The 15,963-nt window shown below is 44.1% G+C and overlaps 1 protein-coding gene across 2 annotated transcripts in view; it reads right to left on the reverse strand.

The window, feature by feature from the left end:
* LOC115480378 (inositol-tetrakisphosphate 1-kinase-like) overlaps positions 1-15,705 on the reverse strand; it is a 29,130-nt gene extending 13,425 nt beyond the window's left edge. For both annotated transcript variants that reach the window (XM_030219025.1, XM_030219024.1), the window contains exons 1-2: positions 15,603-15,705; positions 8,759-8,783 (exon numbers count right to left, since the gene is read on the reverse strand). In XM_030219025.1, coding sequence (XP_030074885.1) covers positions 8,759-8,783; positions 15,603-15,700 — 123 coding nt within the window. In that variant the 5' untranslated portion in view covers positions 15,701-15,705. The remainder of the gene's footprint in view (positions 1-8,758; positions 8,784-15,602) is intronic.
* Between the last annotated feature and the right edge of the window lie 258 nt (positions 15,706-15,963).

Consider the following 15,963-nt stretch of genomic DNA (forward strand, 5'->3'; position numbering starts at 1 on the left):
TCCGCAGTCCCGCCTTCTGACGTCATTTCCTCGAGGGCGGGACTGCAGAACGAACTCACGAAGGGAGGGAAGGCTAGAGACGGGACAGGGCTTTCAAATGATGTGGCTGCTGGAACTGAGGTAAATTAAAGATTTAAAGCACCAAGGGCTGCGGGGGATGGGGGCGAAGGAGAATCGCTGGACAGGGGCAGGGTGGGAGAAGAGAGAAAGGAGATGCTGGGGGGGGGCAGGGGCGCGGGGGCGCCAACTCATAGTCTGCAGGGGGGCGCCAGAGACCCTAGGACCGGCCCTGCTGCCAGAACCCTTATCCACACCCTTGTTGCCTCTCGCTTGGACTATTGCAATTTACTTCTCACTGGTCTTCCGCTCAACCATCTCTCTCCTCTCTAATCTGTCCAAAATTCTGCGGCATGACTTGTTTTCCACCAGAAACGTTATACCCACACTAGCCCACTCCTCAAGTCACTTCACTGGCTCCCTGTCCGCTTCTGCATTCAGTTTAAACTTCTCGTACTGACCTTTAAATGCATCCACTCTGCAGCCCCCCATTACCTCTCCGCTCTCATCTCTCCCTACATTCCTCCCCGTGAACTCCGCTCACTGGAAAAGTCTCTCTTGTCGTCCTCCTTCTCCTCCACTGCTAACTCCAGGCTTCGCTCCTTTTCTCTCGCGGCACCTTACGCCTGGAATAGACTTCCTGCACCTATACGTCTAGCTCCATCTCTACCTGTTTTCAAATCTATGCTGAAAACCCACCTTTTCACTTCTGCTTTTAGCTCCTAGCCACAATTGCCCTCCCCTTGTCCCTTCCTCCCTTCTCACCCATTACTTCCCTCACCCGTAACTGTCTTGTCTGTCTGTATTACTTTAGATTGTAAGCTCTATTGAGCAGGGACTGTCTCTGTGTGTCAGGTGTTCACTATACAAATGCTAATAATAATAATAACTCACCAAACCAGCTTCTGACTTGATATTGGATTTCATTTCTGTTTATCCAAATAGATTAACAAAGCAGCTATGTCATCTTAATATATGAAGATAAAATCTACACCTGTCATTCATCAAGCAGGGCACCAGATGGCACTGGACCTGAGGCAGCAGAACACAGGTACACATACATACATACATGCACTGATCACACACTACGGTCATCACATGAGTCCTGTTTATTTTTACAGTGTCTCTGGAAGTGTACAGGACCACAGCAGCAAGGAGAAGGACATTGGGCTTCAAAAATTTCATCAAACAAACATACTGGATAATATATAGTACATTCCTGAGAATAGTGATGTCAGCAATGACATCACATGCTATTTTGACATGTGCTACCATATGATAAATGTAGCTCTAGGCACCTGCCAAGTGACCCAGTTCCTGCTTTGGAGACTGTAGACTAGTTCTGCATTACTGATCAACTCTATCGCCAGGGGAATAGCTACTATTGAGTAAGCCTGGCAAAATGCCGAGGGTTGCCCGATGGCAGGGGCCACCTGAAGCTGCACCTGCCCACAGGTCTGACATCCCTGTCTTCCTCTTTCTCTCTCCTCTCCCCCCCCCCCCCCCCCTCTGCAACCAGTCTGGCAGTGCTCCATCCCTCCCTCTCTGGTTTCTCTATGGGTGGTCGGAAGTAGCAGCCTTGAAAACTGGCTGTCTCCAGCCAGCGGGGCTTTTCCTCTGCCATGTACCACCTCTCTAATGCAAATTCCTGGGGACGGGACATGGCAGAGACAGTTTTCAGGGCTGCCTCTGCCGGCCATTTGTTGCAGCACCAGGGAGAAACCAGAGACATGTGTGTATGTGTGTTGGGGTGGGGGGGGAATAGAAGACAGGAGAGATGCTGGGGAGCGGGGAATAAGAAGAGAGGGAGAGTAATGCTGGACCTTTGTGGGGGGAGACAGATGGAACAGTAAAAGAGAGACCTGGACCAAAGGGGACAGAGAGAGAGGGGGCAGATGCTGGACTGGGCAGAGGGGAAGGGGGTAGAGAACAAATGGAAGAGAAAGAGAGAGAGAAAGAAAGAGGGAAAGACAGACCTAGATCTGGACTAAAAGGGACAGAGAAGAGAGGGGGCATATGCTGGACTGGGGGTGGGGTGGGGTGGAGAGCAAAGAGAAGAGAGAGAGAGAGAGAGAGAGAGAGAGATCTGGACCAAAGGGGAGGGAGAAGAGAAAGGGAAGATGCTGGACTGGAAGGGGAAGCGAAGAGAGATACTACATCGGGGAGAGAGAGGTAGAGAAGCTGGACCAATGGAAGGAAGTAGAGAGAGAGAGAGATGCCACATCACAGAGGGTGGGGGGGGGTGCAGGAGGAAGGGAAAAGATAGGAGAGAAGCAGGGACACTGAATAGATGCTGGCCATGGAGGAAGCATAGGGATAGGGACACGGAGGAGAATACTGGACACAAGGAGTGGGATAAGGATACAGAGGAGAGATACTGAACATGGGAGGGGGGAAGGATAGGGACAGGGACATAGAGGGAAGACGCTGGACAAGATGGATAGGGACACAAAGGAAAGATGAATAGTGGATATAGAGAGAGACTTTGGAGAGAGTTAATTAAAAAAAAACCAGAACAAAAGCAGAAGAGAGACACTAAGACCAAAGTGTTGCTCAGACAACAAAGGTAGAACAAAAACTTATTTTCTTCTTAATTTATTAACTGTAATATGCCAGCTTTGGGAAATGTGCATCTTCCTCTCCCCCATCGCCACCACTTAGGGAGCAATGGTGTAACAGGGGGCTCACCTCAATTTTTCTGTCTGGGGCCTATTCAGTCCTAGCTATGCCACTGCCTATCATAGTGTATTCCGGTACCTGCAGCATTGATTTCAAATAAGATTGAGAAGGTCACCAGACAATGGCATGTAATTTCCCAAACCAGAAAGGTCCAGAAGACTCCCTGTAGGAACTGGGTCATTTGGCAGCACTAAGTCACGTATTCCAAATATGTACAAGCAGATCTCTAATATTCTGAACTGCTAGTAAGGGTTTTGCCATAGGAATGTCTCTAAAGGATCAGAAGTTTAGGGGCACTGATTCAGGATATTTCATTCCTCTCTCTTTTCAGTAATAAATAAAAATAAAACAAAACAAAACAAAGAAAGGGAAATAAAGTGATACCTCCTTATTGCACTAACAATACATTTTTTTTGACACGCTTTCTCGTTCTTCAGGTAGGGTCTCTTTTCAGTCTGTAACTCACTACCGTGTAAATTCTAGGCTGTCACCAGCCAGCAGAATTGTAACCAGGACTTGACTTTATCTGTGGACTTTGTCAGGAGCTATCAGTTTGCTTTAGCTGGCCTTATCAAGGGAGGCCCAACCCAGACCACATTAACAAGAGCAGGACTGACTAGTGGTGGCAAGCTAACTCAGAGCAGTCACTATATGTCAGACCTGTGAGTTCTTGTACCAAGTAGAGTGCTGCCGAGCCCGGTACTCGGACCAGGTTCTGCTTAGTGGCCGGACAACCCCGGGTTTCACCTGCGCTGACCGCCGTTCCCCAGAGGTTGAGCCCCTAGGTGCAGGTGGCCTGCAGGGCTTACGAGATGGAGCAGGAAGTGGGGTGATGAATGTGACAGCCAGACAGGCAGCAGGCAAGAGAGTGATCCAGGTACAGGCAAAGTCAGTAGGCAGGCAGCAGGTCAAGAGAGCAATTCAGGTACAGGCAAGGTCAGGAGGCAGGCAGCAGACACAAGAGTAATCCAGGGACAGGCAAGGTCAGGAGGCAGGCAGCAGACACAAGAGTAATCCAGGTACAGGCAGAGTCAGTAGGCAGGCAGCAGACACAAGAGTAATCCAGGTACAAGCAGAGTCAGCAATGAGGAACAAAGTGGAGGAGTGGTGTGCTGATAAATGTTTAACAACAGGCTCTCTCCCAGGTCCACCTCTGCCCCCCCCCCAAAAAAAAATTGCAGAGCTGGCTATAGCCGGGGAGAGAGCCGGGGGGGAGGGGGCAATGCATTACTCCAGGAAAAAAAATTAAATGATCCCAGGTTCCAATCTAATTCATGTTTAATGTGGGATAAAATGCCATAAATAAGTAAATAAATATAAACTTTTAATGTTGAGCACCTGATTCTCAAAGTGGACATATTCCAAACACTATAATGGAAATAAAATGATTTTTTTCTACCTTTGTTGTCTAGTGACTTTGTTTTTCTGATCATGCTGGCCCAGTATCCGATTCTGCTGCTATCTGTCCTCTTAACTCCGTTTCCAGGGCTTCCTTTCCATTTATTTCTTTACTTTCCGCCTTTCTTCTTCATTTCTTGCCCTACATCAGTAAGTAAAAGCTGGATCCTCCGCAGACTTGACTGTCCAGTGGATCCAGCTTCTGCCTATTTTCTCCATCCATGTGCAGTTTTTCTCCTCTCTTCCTTTTCCCTCATCTCATCTCTTTCCTCACTCTTCCCTCCCCTCCATCCATGCCCAGCATTTCTTCTCTCTCCCTTCCCTCTCCTCCATCCATGTCCAGCAACCCTCCTCTCCCCTGCCCTCCCCTCCATCCACCCATGTCCAGCGACCCTCCTCTCCCTCCACTAGTTGTAGGCTCAATGTGGCTTACACAATACCGTAGTGCAGGCTACAGTTAGTAAAATACAATTAAACAATGTAATAATAAGATTGTAATCAGATATTTCTTTATGACTAGGCGTGAATAGACGATTTTGATTAATTGATCAAAGAGCACATGTAGAGACATAACAAATTAAATGGGATTAAGATTTGTAAAGTTTGTAAAGTTTTAAGGACCTAAAGAAGAAGGCAGCTAATGAGTTGTTTTCATATAGAGTGTGATGTGATCAAATCTACCTATCCAGTATTTTTTTATTTTTTTATTTATTTGTTGCATTTGTATCCCACATTTTCCCACCTCTTTGCAGGCTCAGTGTGGCTTACAATACATCATGGATAGTGGAAATAAGAAGAGAATAATCATTTGGTATTACAGAAGAATTTTGGGTTACATGGTAGTGGAATATATGATAGTAATATAACATAAGGCATTATTAAACATTTCTGGATATTTGTGGGGATTTTTTCATGTGTTGATCTTTGTGGTATATCTTGTCAAAGAGATGGGTCTTCAATTGTTTGCGGAAGTTGGTCAGTTCATAGATCGCTTTTAGGTTACGTGGCAACGCGTTCCAGAATTGCATGCTCATGTAGGAAAAGGTTGATGCGTGCATTAATTTGTATTTTAGACCTTTACAGTTGGGGAAATGGAGATTAAGGAATGTGCGAGATGATTTTTTAGCATTCCTGGGTGGTAGGTCTATCAGGTCTGACATATAGGCTGGGGCATCACCATGGATGATTTTGTGAACTAGGGTACATACTTTGAACGTGTTGTGTTCTTTGAGTGGGAGCCAGTATAGCTTCTCTCGTAGGGGTTTTGCGCTTTCGTATTTTGATTTTCCGAATATGAGTCTGGCTGCCGTGTTCTGGGCTGTTTGTTTTTTGAGTATTTGCTCTTTGCAGCCAGCGTAGAGTGAGTTGCAGTAGTCTAGATGACTGAGTACTAATGATTGTACCAGATTACAGAAGACGGTCCTTGGGAAGAATGGTCTTACTCTTTTTAATTTCCACATTGAGTGGAACATCTTTTTGGTTGTGTTTTTCGCGTGATTTTCAAGTGTTAGGTGCCGATCAATGGTGACTCCAAGGATTTTTAGGGTATCCGAGATTAGTAGATTTAGTTTTGGTGTATTGATGGTGGTAAATTTGTTAGTATTGTGTTGAGAGGTGAGTATTAGGCATTGGGTTTTTTCTGCATTAAGTTTCAGCTGAAATGCATCTGCCCAGGAGTGCATGATGTGTAGACTTTGGTTAATGTCGTTGGAAATTTCTTTTAAGTCTTGGTTGAATGGGATGTAGATCGTTACGTCGTCAGCATATATGTATGGGTTGACGTTTTGGTTTGATAGTAGTTTGGCCAAGGGTATCATCATTAGGTTGAATATGGTCGGTGAGAGGGGGGATCCCTGTGGAACTCCACATATCAGTCATAAGGCAGTATTTTGAAGTAAACGTTTAAGTTCTTTTACTCTAGTCCCTTTATAAAGAAATTACAAGAGTCTAACTTGGAGATCACCAAGGAGTGCACCAGTATATTGAGGGCTGAAGGTTCGTGCAATGGTCGTATGAATCTAATTAGCCATAATGTATAAAATGTCCGATGAATCTCCTAAGTTGTGTCTAAAGGAAAAAGTGTCATCCATAATTACCCCAAGGATGCGTATGAAAGATAATACAGGATTATGACATAGAATAATAGGTGAGCATAAGGTTTTAATTGAATGATTAGTGAAAAGTAATGCTGTAGATTTTAGCGTAGTTTGAAAGTGTATCCTTGTATACTTAACTTGTATTATAGATGGAAACAGGAGAATGTAAGAACAAATATGTCTTACACAAAAATTCCTCTTTGGAATATGAAATAGAAGAAACATACAGTCTGGTTCCATACCATACAAACTCCGAAATATAAATGTACAAAGTTTAAATAGAATTCAAGGGTGAATAGATAACCAATGGAGTTCCTTTAGAAGAGGTGGCACTTTTCCAAAGATTAAACATACTGCAGTGAAATCGGAATGACGAGTGAGCTGATTAAATTTGCAGATGACACAAAACTATTCAAGGTTGTTAAAACTCATGTGGACAGTGAAAACTTTCAGGAAGACCTTAGGCAGTGCGGTTTTTCTAGCAAAAGAGGTGCTGGTACTCAAATGCCAGGCTACCCTTCAGGGGTGGGGTGATCACTGAGGGACCCACCCCATAATAGCCAGGCCCCCTGCAACCAGTCACAGAATCTATGATAAGGCAGAATTGTTGTGTAGAGCCTGAGCTCTTTCATTAAAACTTGGGGACCATGGGTCAATTTTAGCAGACAATGGAAAAGGTGCCAGTACTCAGTACCCCCAAGTACCCCCTCAAAAAAAGCCCTGCTACTAATTGAATTTCAGCCAGGTACTTGTGACCTAGACAGGCCACTGTTGGCAACAGGATACTGAGCTAGATGAACTATTGGTCTGACCCAGTATGAGTATTCTTATGTTCTTATGAATGGTTTGTGATCTTTTCAGAACTATTTTCATACAACCTACATTAACTATATTACTGTATTAGAATAATCAAGCTGTGAGGTGCTTATCACTTGTAGTAATATTCTAAATTGTTCAAATGGAAAATAGTTTTGAACGTGACGTAAAAATCTCATTTTAAAAAATGTTTTCTCTTGAAATAATACTTTAAAGAGCAAAATGTAGACATATGGTATTTGAAGGTTCAAATTTTCCTCAATGTTACTAAAGATACATAGAAATAAAGGTGGCAATTTCTTTTGATGCATCCCAAAGGGTTTTGGCCCTGGGTGGTTTATTTTTTCTGAAATTTCCATATAAAAGTATGATGAAATATCAGCCTCAAGCTTATATTTTTTTTGATCCATCTCAGTTAACAATATTTTTGAGTGATAAATTTGTGATAACTGGTCAGGATTCCTCTACTAGGACGGAAGAACCCCAAGTGTGACTGTTTTTGCTCTGTCTCGCTAGAATTTTTTTATAAGTCTCTCCTCAAGGGAATATTCTTGTGATTTAGTTTTATTTACTTCTTTTTCCTTCTTTTCAATTACCTCTTGTCTCTCCTGCTTTGTGAGGATTAGTTTGGTTGTCGTATGTACTTTCTTTGTTGAAACTATATCTTGATTATTGTATGATATGATGGCTGAATTTGTGTACAAGAATATTTCACTTGGTTTGTATTGAGAATTCAGCAAAAATTAAAATTAAAATAATGTTTTCTTAGTCAAAGAATTTATCTGCAGTTCCATGGTTAATTCAGAGTCTAATTTCGCTGCTAATATTTTACTCTTACATTATACTTTTGGGATCTTGCCAGGTATTTGTGACCTGGATTGGCCACTGTTGGAAACAGGATGCTGGGCTTGATAGACCTTTGGTCTTTCCCTGTATGGCAATACTTATGTACTTATGCACTGAGAGCATTATTAAGATGGACAAGTGTCCCTGCCTGTGTTACCAGTACTGTGCAATCCCTGTGACCTCAGGTCAGTTTTAAATGCACAGTGATGTGGACTGTGGCTGTAAATGAATATGACATGTCAGGGTGTTCTGTCGCCTTGGTGGCTAGATACAAGAAATTACAGCCACCTACACAATATTTAACTGTTTCCATAAAACACACCTTCATATACCTCTGCTATAACAAGGACATGCGATAGGGAGGGGTGAGATAGGATAGAAGGGCACATCAGCCACGGGACCACGAGAGCCAATGAAATTGCAAACCTGGACAAAGTTCAAAACCATATTCAGTGCAGAAGACTAACCCCTCCCCCAGCCGAATGTTGCTCAGCTTTGTAAATAATTCATAGGTCTCTCCCTACCAATGTATGCAAACACACAAAGGTATCTGAACTTGAGAAAGTGTGGGACCAGCTCAGAGGAACTTGAGAGAGAGGGAGGGACTGGAGAGAGAACTGAGCAGGTGATGTGGATGGGCAGATTGGATGAAGTGTATGGTCTTTATCTCCCATCATTTTCTATGTTGCCGTGTACAAAGGAAGAACAATACACATAGAAAACACATATACTGAGGGAAAAAAAAGACACACACAATGAACACACATGCTGAAAAATACAATCTCAACAAAACATGTACTGAGAAACAGTCACACATGCCATCATCTACTGCATTATATAATGATTAACACATTCAGTGCACTCACCTCACTGACTTCAAATCCACGTTTTCTGTTAAAACAAAGACAAATGGTCAAGTATGAGCATGCACTCTGATACACAACACAGGGTCAGGTATAACTAGAGAAAGGGGATGGGATTTGATATACAGCCTTTCTGTGGTTACAATGAAAGTGGTTTTCATTTTACATACCTGGAGCAATGAAGGGTTAAGGGGCACACCAAATTGGCACTACCGTCAGGCTAGCACCCCCAAAATAAACGGTTTTGACATAGGTGCTAACCAGGCATTTTCAGCGGCACTGAAAATGATCGGTTACTCCCAGGAGCCATTTCTGGTTGGTTAAATCGCTTTGAATATCGATCTGGTAGTTTGTATGCAGGACCCCAGGGGCGTAGCCAGACCTCGGCGGGAGGGGGGCCAGAGCCTGAGGTGGAGGGGCACTGTATAGCCGCCTCCTCCCGCCGCCGAACCCCCCTCCCGCCACTTTGGACCCCCCCCCCCCCGCCACCGCAACTGCAAACCCCTGCCACCACCGCCTGCTGCCCCGCCGCCGCATCAGGTACCTTGTTTGCTGGTGGGGGTCCCCAATCCCCGCCAGCCGAAGAGTCTTCTTCAGCGCCGGTCGACTCCGGCGCCTTTGTTGTGGGATCGTTTCTGACGCCTTACGTCCTGCATGGGGCTACATGCACAGTGCAGGACGTAAGGCGTCAGAAACAGATGATCACACAACGAAGGCGCCGGAGTCAACCGGCGCTGAAAAAGACTCTTCGGCTGGCGTGGATTGGGGACCCCCGCCAGCAAACAAGGTACCTGATGATGTGGTGGTGATGGGGTGGGGCGGGGTCAAATGTAGAGGGGGCCAGGGTGTAATCTGTGGGGGCCCATGCCCCCGTAGCCCCACATAGCTACGCCCCTGCCCCTAATGCAGGCAATCTGCCGAAACATGGCCTATGTCGGGTCTTCAATAAAGTTGCTTCCTTTATCCTACTCCTTGCTGATTTTATTGCGTTCGTTGTTTCTTCCAACCAACTACATGCTCCCTCGACCCCTACAGCAGGCAAGTGTGGGCCTCATAGAAGGAGTCACAAAAATCGTGAACTCCTCTCTTTCTAATAGGCAACTACCAACAGCATTAAAAAGGGCAGTGGTGCATCCTTTGCTAAAGAAAAACGATTTTGACCAGGACAAACTTGAAAGGTCCCGGTCAGTATCCAACATCCCATTTCAAGGAAAACTTGTAGAACAAATTGTTTGTGTTCAACTCAGTGATTGGCTAGAAGAGAGAAACTGGCTAGATCCATATCAATCTGGATTCAGATCTGGTTATGGAACAGAAACGATCCTTTTATCTCTACTAGATGACATTAATAGCAAACAAGACAGGGGATTTGCCTCGGTGTTAGTACTGCTAGATTTCTCAGCAGCTTTCGTCCCTGTGGATCATGATATGCTAGCACACCTGGCAGAAACAGGTATCAATGGAATAGTACTTGCTTGGTTCAGATCCTATCAGACAGGCAGCAGTCATGGGCACTGACCTTAAAGGGTACTACAAGGATTGATTCTGTCCCCTATTCTGTTCAATATCTACCTCAAGCCAGTAGCCAAGCTGATTTGGTCGATAAACACTCAGTTCTACATCTACGTGGATGATATGCAGCTACTCATAATTGAACCAGACTTACCCACAGCCATGAATAAACTGACTACCTGTCTAACATCAGTTCAAGAATGGGCTAAAAACAACAAACTTTGCCTGAACCCAAGTAAGACCGAGCTTCTATGGGTCCTTAACACAAGTGAGCACATACCTGACATCAAAATCTCTTTTGGGAAGTATGAACTCCCCCTCAAATCACAAGTCAGGAACCTTGGAATACAGTTAGATTCAACACTTACTCTGATTCCTCAAATCTAAGCAACGTTCAAGAGCTGCTTCTACCATTTGCAACAACTACACTGCCTCTCCCCTTACATTGAGAAGGCAAATCTTGTCTCAGTTGCACGTGCCATAACAACATCAAGGCTGGATTACTGTAATGCAGTCTACACTGGTCTGACTACAAAGGGTCTGCACCAACTCCAATTGATTCAGAATGCTGTACTAGAAGGTTGTAAGCAACGTGACCGCATAACACCATTTTTGCGAAAACTTCACTGGCTACCAGTACAATACAGAGCTAAATTTAAAACTCTATGATCTTCAAGGTCCTTAAAGGAAATGTCCACGAGTACTTGAAGAACAGGATCACTCTCTACACAACTCTGAGGGCACTAAGGTCCTCTCCAGGAGTATCCATAACCACACCCTTTCCAAAGGACATTACACGATGTGATACCTGCAAGCGCGCCTTCTCCGGAGTAGCCCCCACTCTCTGGAATGCACTCCCTGAAAGGCTTTGCTTTTTTAAAATTAGTCTCCTTATTTTCTAACTCTCCTCTTACTCTCTTACCTATCTATATGTTCCATATTTGCTCATACCCTACACTGTCTATTAAAATGTTTTATTACATTTTGAGGAGAAAGTGAGGACGAGAATCTGGAGAGAATCTTTCACAGCACGGTTGAAAAAAGGAAAAAAAACCTGGCAGAATGATAGAGGCTTGAGAGCATAGACGGTCGGTAGCCCAACTGTTTGGGGAGGCTAAAGGGGGCGGAGCTTACCTCCATACGCTCCGTGGCAGTGACGTCAATGAAGAAAAAGACACTACAGGCTCGCCGTCAGCTTCTCCCTTCTCTCTGCACACAGTGTCCCGCCCTCACGGAAACAGGAAATGCATCACCGCAGAAGGCGGGACATTGTGTGCAGAGAGAAGGGAGAAGCTGGCGGCGAGCCTGTAGTCTTTTTCTTCTTTGACGTCGCTGCCACGGAAATAAAAGGTCAAAACGTGCGGGGCGGGGGCGGGCCGCATCGCAAATGGAAGTCAATGATTGGGCTGGGGAGGCTTAGCCTCCCCAAGCCTCTTATACGGGGTGCCTATGCTTGAGAGTGTTAGGAGAAAAGGGTAGCAAAAGAAACGGGCAGGAACAGCTGAGAAGAAAAGTATGGGAGAGCTAACTGAAAGGAGAAATTACCACTCACCAGATATATATAAGCGCCCACTAGAAAAGTGGAAAAGAAAGAGAAAATACCAGCAAGAGCTGGCAAGGAACAGTTGAGGGTTTTGATTTCAATGACTAAAGGAAAAAAACCCGGCAGAAACAGCTGACGTTAACTGATACTGGTTAGTTAGCTGAAGAATTCGCCAGGAACAGCTGATAAGAATGGTATCAGAAAGCCAGCTGGGAGGAGAGATTACCACTCGCCATCTATATAATAACCTGCCAGAAAAAAAGAACAGTCCCAGTGCAGACTCCTGGAGAACCCCACTATCTGCCTTTCTCCATTGAGAATACTGACCATTTAACCCTACTTCACCTGCACTGTCAACTACTGAACTTTAACACAATACCACTTGATTTCTTCCACGGAAAAAAACTTGTACACTTGACTGCTTAATTTACTTTATCATGTACGAAACTTTAATACCACTATGTATTTCTTGATCCAGAATTGGCGATCGCCATTACGGTACATTGTAAGCCACATTGAACCTGCAAATAGGTGGGATAATGTGGGATACAAATGCAACAAAATAAATTAATAAGAACTACAGAATAAGATAAGTGCACTTGTAGCTGTGACGTGTTGGCAAGTTTGAATATTCTCTACAGAAGTGTTACTGACTGATGTGGCTATAAATCAGAAAATAAGAAAGTCAGTGAAAATATTAACAAAATAAGAAAAGCCAACGGGTGACAGATTTCTATTAATTTGTTTGTTGAACATTGTTCTCTCAATAGTAAGATACATTTATGGACATAGGGCTCGTGGTTAATGGTTATTCCTCCTAGGTTTTTTTTTTTTTTTTTTACATTAACCGGTGCGCACCGGGTCCTTCTGAAAATGGACCAATGATAAGATTAGCACCATTAATAGCGTGGCAACTCATTTAAATATCGAGCAAAGGGTGATCTCTTGGAGACCAGTCAAGCTCGAAAGCGTTGAGGTCCAATTGGATAAAAGTAGTAACTTAGATACCTGTTGGGAGAGCAACACTCAACTACCAACTGGGAAATAGGATAAGGAATTAGATTAAAACCAGTGGTTCCCGTAATTCAGATTGTGTTAAGTATTATACTATGCAATACTTGGTATTGTTATTCGAATATTTTTACTGCTGTAATTGTCTATTGCTTATGTTTGATTTATTCTTACTGTACACCACCTTTAATGAATTCCTTTACAAAGGAATTAAATAAATCCGAATAAATAAAATAGATAAATAAATAAACATAGTAACATAGTAGATGACCTGTAAGGTCCATCCAGTCTGCCCCACAAGATAAACTCATAGTATAAGGTATGATATGTACACTTAATCTTGATTTGTCCTTGCCATTTTCAGGGCACAGACTCTAGAAGTCTGCCCAGCACAGGCTTCACTTCCCAATTGCTCGTGTTGCCATCTAGTCATCGCTAAGTTTGTTTGGTTCCATGCCTTCCATACAGGATTCCTTTGTGTTCATCCCATTCAATTTTTGAATTCCGTTACTGTTTTCATCTCCACCACCTCCCACGGGAGGGTATTCCAGGTATCTATCAACCTCTCTGTAAAAAAGTACTTCCTGACATTATTCCTGAGTGCCCTCCCCCCAGCAACCTCAATTCATGTTCTCTAGTTCTACCACCTTCCCATCTCTAGAAAAGGTTTGTTTGTAAATGAATACTTTTCAAATATTTGAATATCTGTATCATATTACCCTTGTCTCTTCTTTCCTCCTGGGAATACATATTCAGGTCCTCAAGTCTCTTCTCATGTCTTGCAATGCAAACCCAATACCATTTTGGTCGCTTTTCTCTGAACCACTTCAAGTCTTTTTACATCCTTAGCAAGATATGGCCTCCAAAACTGAACACAGTACTCCAAGTGGGGCCTCACCAATGACTTGTACAGGGGTATCAACACCTCCTTTTTTCTGCTGATTATACCCCTCTCTATGCAGCCTAGCATCCTTCGGGCCATGGCCACTGCCTTGTTGCATTGTTTCGTCACTTTGAGATCATCGGATACCATCACCCCAAGGTCCCTTTCTAGAGCTGTGCTTATCAATCTTTCTCCACCTTTCTGGTACATCTGGTTTGTTTCCTCTGTTCCTGTTCCTTTCCATCATGTATTAAGAAAGGGCAAGATATGATCTAGAAAGAAATTATACCTTTGTGGGAAAACATATGGGGACAAATGTATAAACAGAGGCGCACAGATAGAATCTTAAGGCTCCGGATTCAGCCCCTTCACTGCATGGCCAAGGGATAGCCACAAGTGGGCCACTTTAGACAGGATAGTCCCATTTTAAAAGATATTGTCCAATATCCTGCTTAAGCATAACAGGGCAAACAGGTGGCCTGCTTTACACACGAATGTGAGCAAGGCTAGATAGCATGCAATGGGTGTAATGAATCATAATCCCCTATTCCTTCTACCCTTACTCTCATCTTTCCTGTTGTCCTCTCCCCCTCCCTCTCCAACTGGATTTTTCTAGATTCCTCTCACTCTTCACTTTTCCAGCTTCCTGTCCCCCATCGTAGATTCTTCTTCATCTTCTTCTCCTCTCCATGCCCTTTCTCCGTCTCCCCTTGTCTTCATCAGCCTCTAAGCTCCTTTGCATCTCCTGCTCCATCCCACCCCTCAAATATTCATTCCCATCTCTTCTTTCCTAATCCTTGCCCCCATCCTCCCCAGGTTCTTCCTCATCTCCTCTTTCTCTATAAGTTACCATACCTTCTCCCTGGGTTCATCACCCCCCTCAAGCACCTCTCCATCTGTCTCTCCCTATTTCTTCTTTGCTAACCCTCACTCCCCCAGCTTCCTCTGCATCTTTTTCCCTTTTCAGGGCTCCCTTCCTTTCTCCTCCAGGGTATTTTCCATCCTTTAGGTTATTCTTCTTTTCCTATCTCCCTCTCTATTCCCCCTCAGTTCATTTAATCACCCTCTCTCCTCTTCGGACTCTTCTCAGTTTCTTGGGCTACTATGCTGTGGGTACAGTGACATGATAGACACATGCTTCCTATTTGCTTGGCTCATCTCCCCTTTTGCACACATTACTTTTGAAATCAGGAGGCATGGGGGAGGGGGGGGGGGGAGAGAAAAGCAGATGTCACAGAGACCGGGAGTGTGTGATTGTTGTTTCCCCAAGCTGCCAGCCTGCCCCCACTGCCTAATTTAACAGGATGGTCAGCCTTTAAAAGTGGTAATAGCTGGTATGGCTTTTAGCAAGGAGATGTCTTCTGTCTTAAGGAAGATTGAGATGTTCAGGCATCCAACCCTTCTCTCATCCAGACCCACTGTCCAGGAAGAGAGAGTGAGCAGGGAAGTGTCAGTGTCTCCTTTGAGAGGATCCTGCCTTTCTGAATCATTTCTCATACCTCTACTCTCTCCCTTCCTGCACATTTGTCTTAGTGATTTTGTGTCCTGAGTTTGGATTTTCCAGATCCTCCCTGCCTCTTCCTACACTAATAAGAAAGACAGATATGTAACACTAAAGTGAAAATTACAATGCAAATGGTGGTGAAATGAGCAACTCCTCTAAAAGTTTTCTGGAGTTAGACATGAGAGAAATATGTAATAACGTTCTTTATAGGTGGTGTGTGTAAGACAGATAGATAAGAAAAACAGAGGAAGGGAGAGTGTCTGATTCAATGATGAGTAGAGACAGTTACCGGCAAAACCTTGGAGAGACCAAGTGAAATAGTAAAGACTGACTGGAAAGACTTCAGTCTGGAAAAGCCATGATGAGAGATTAAGACAGTAATAAAGACTGAGACCTGCAAAGCTCTTCAAAGAGGTGGAAATTGAGTTTTCGTTTCTTCTTCTCACTGAGGCAGTACCCGATTCTTCTCCTTCCTTCCTTAAAGGTGGGCATGGTGCTTGTGTAGCTCTCCACTGCCGGCTCCAGATAAGGCACTCAACTCTCTGCAAAGAGGAGGGAGGGAAAGCTCCAGGCACCAAAGGCTCAGCTCAGATCAGCTGATGGCCATAAATATTGATTGTTCATTTTAATAACTAGCTGAAGTAACAACCCTGCATGATTCATCTAGGGAGCAAACAATGTTTTTATTTAAACAGCAAGGATTACAGCCCCTTCCCAAGTGCTGCCCTACCCCAGCAGGGATCTCTCCTATCAAA

The sequence above is a fragment of the Microcaecilia unicolor genome, chromosome 11, assembly GCF_901765095.1.
Source record: "Microcaecilia unicolor chromosome 11, aMicUni1.1, whole genome shotgun sequence".
In the NCBI taxonomy this organism is placed as follows: domain Eukaryota; kingdom Metazoa; phylum Chordata; class Amphibia; order Gymnophiona; family Siphonopidae; genus Microcaecilia; species Microcaecilia unicolor.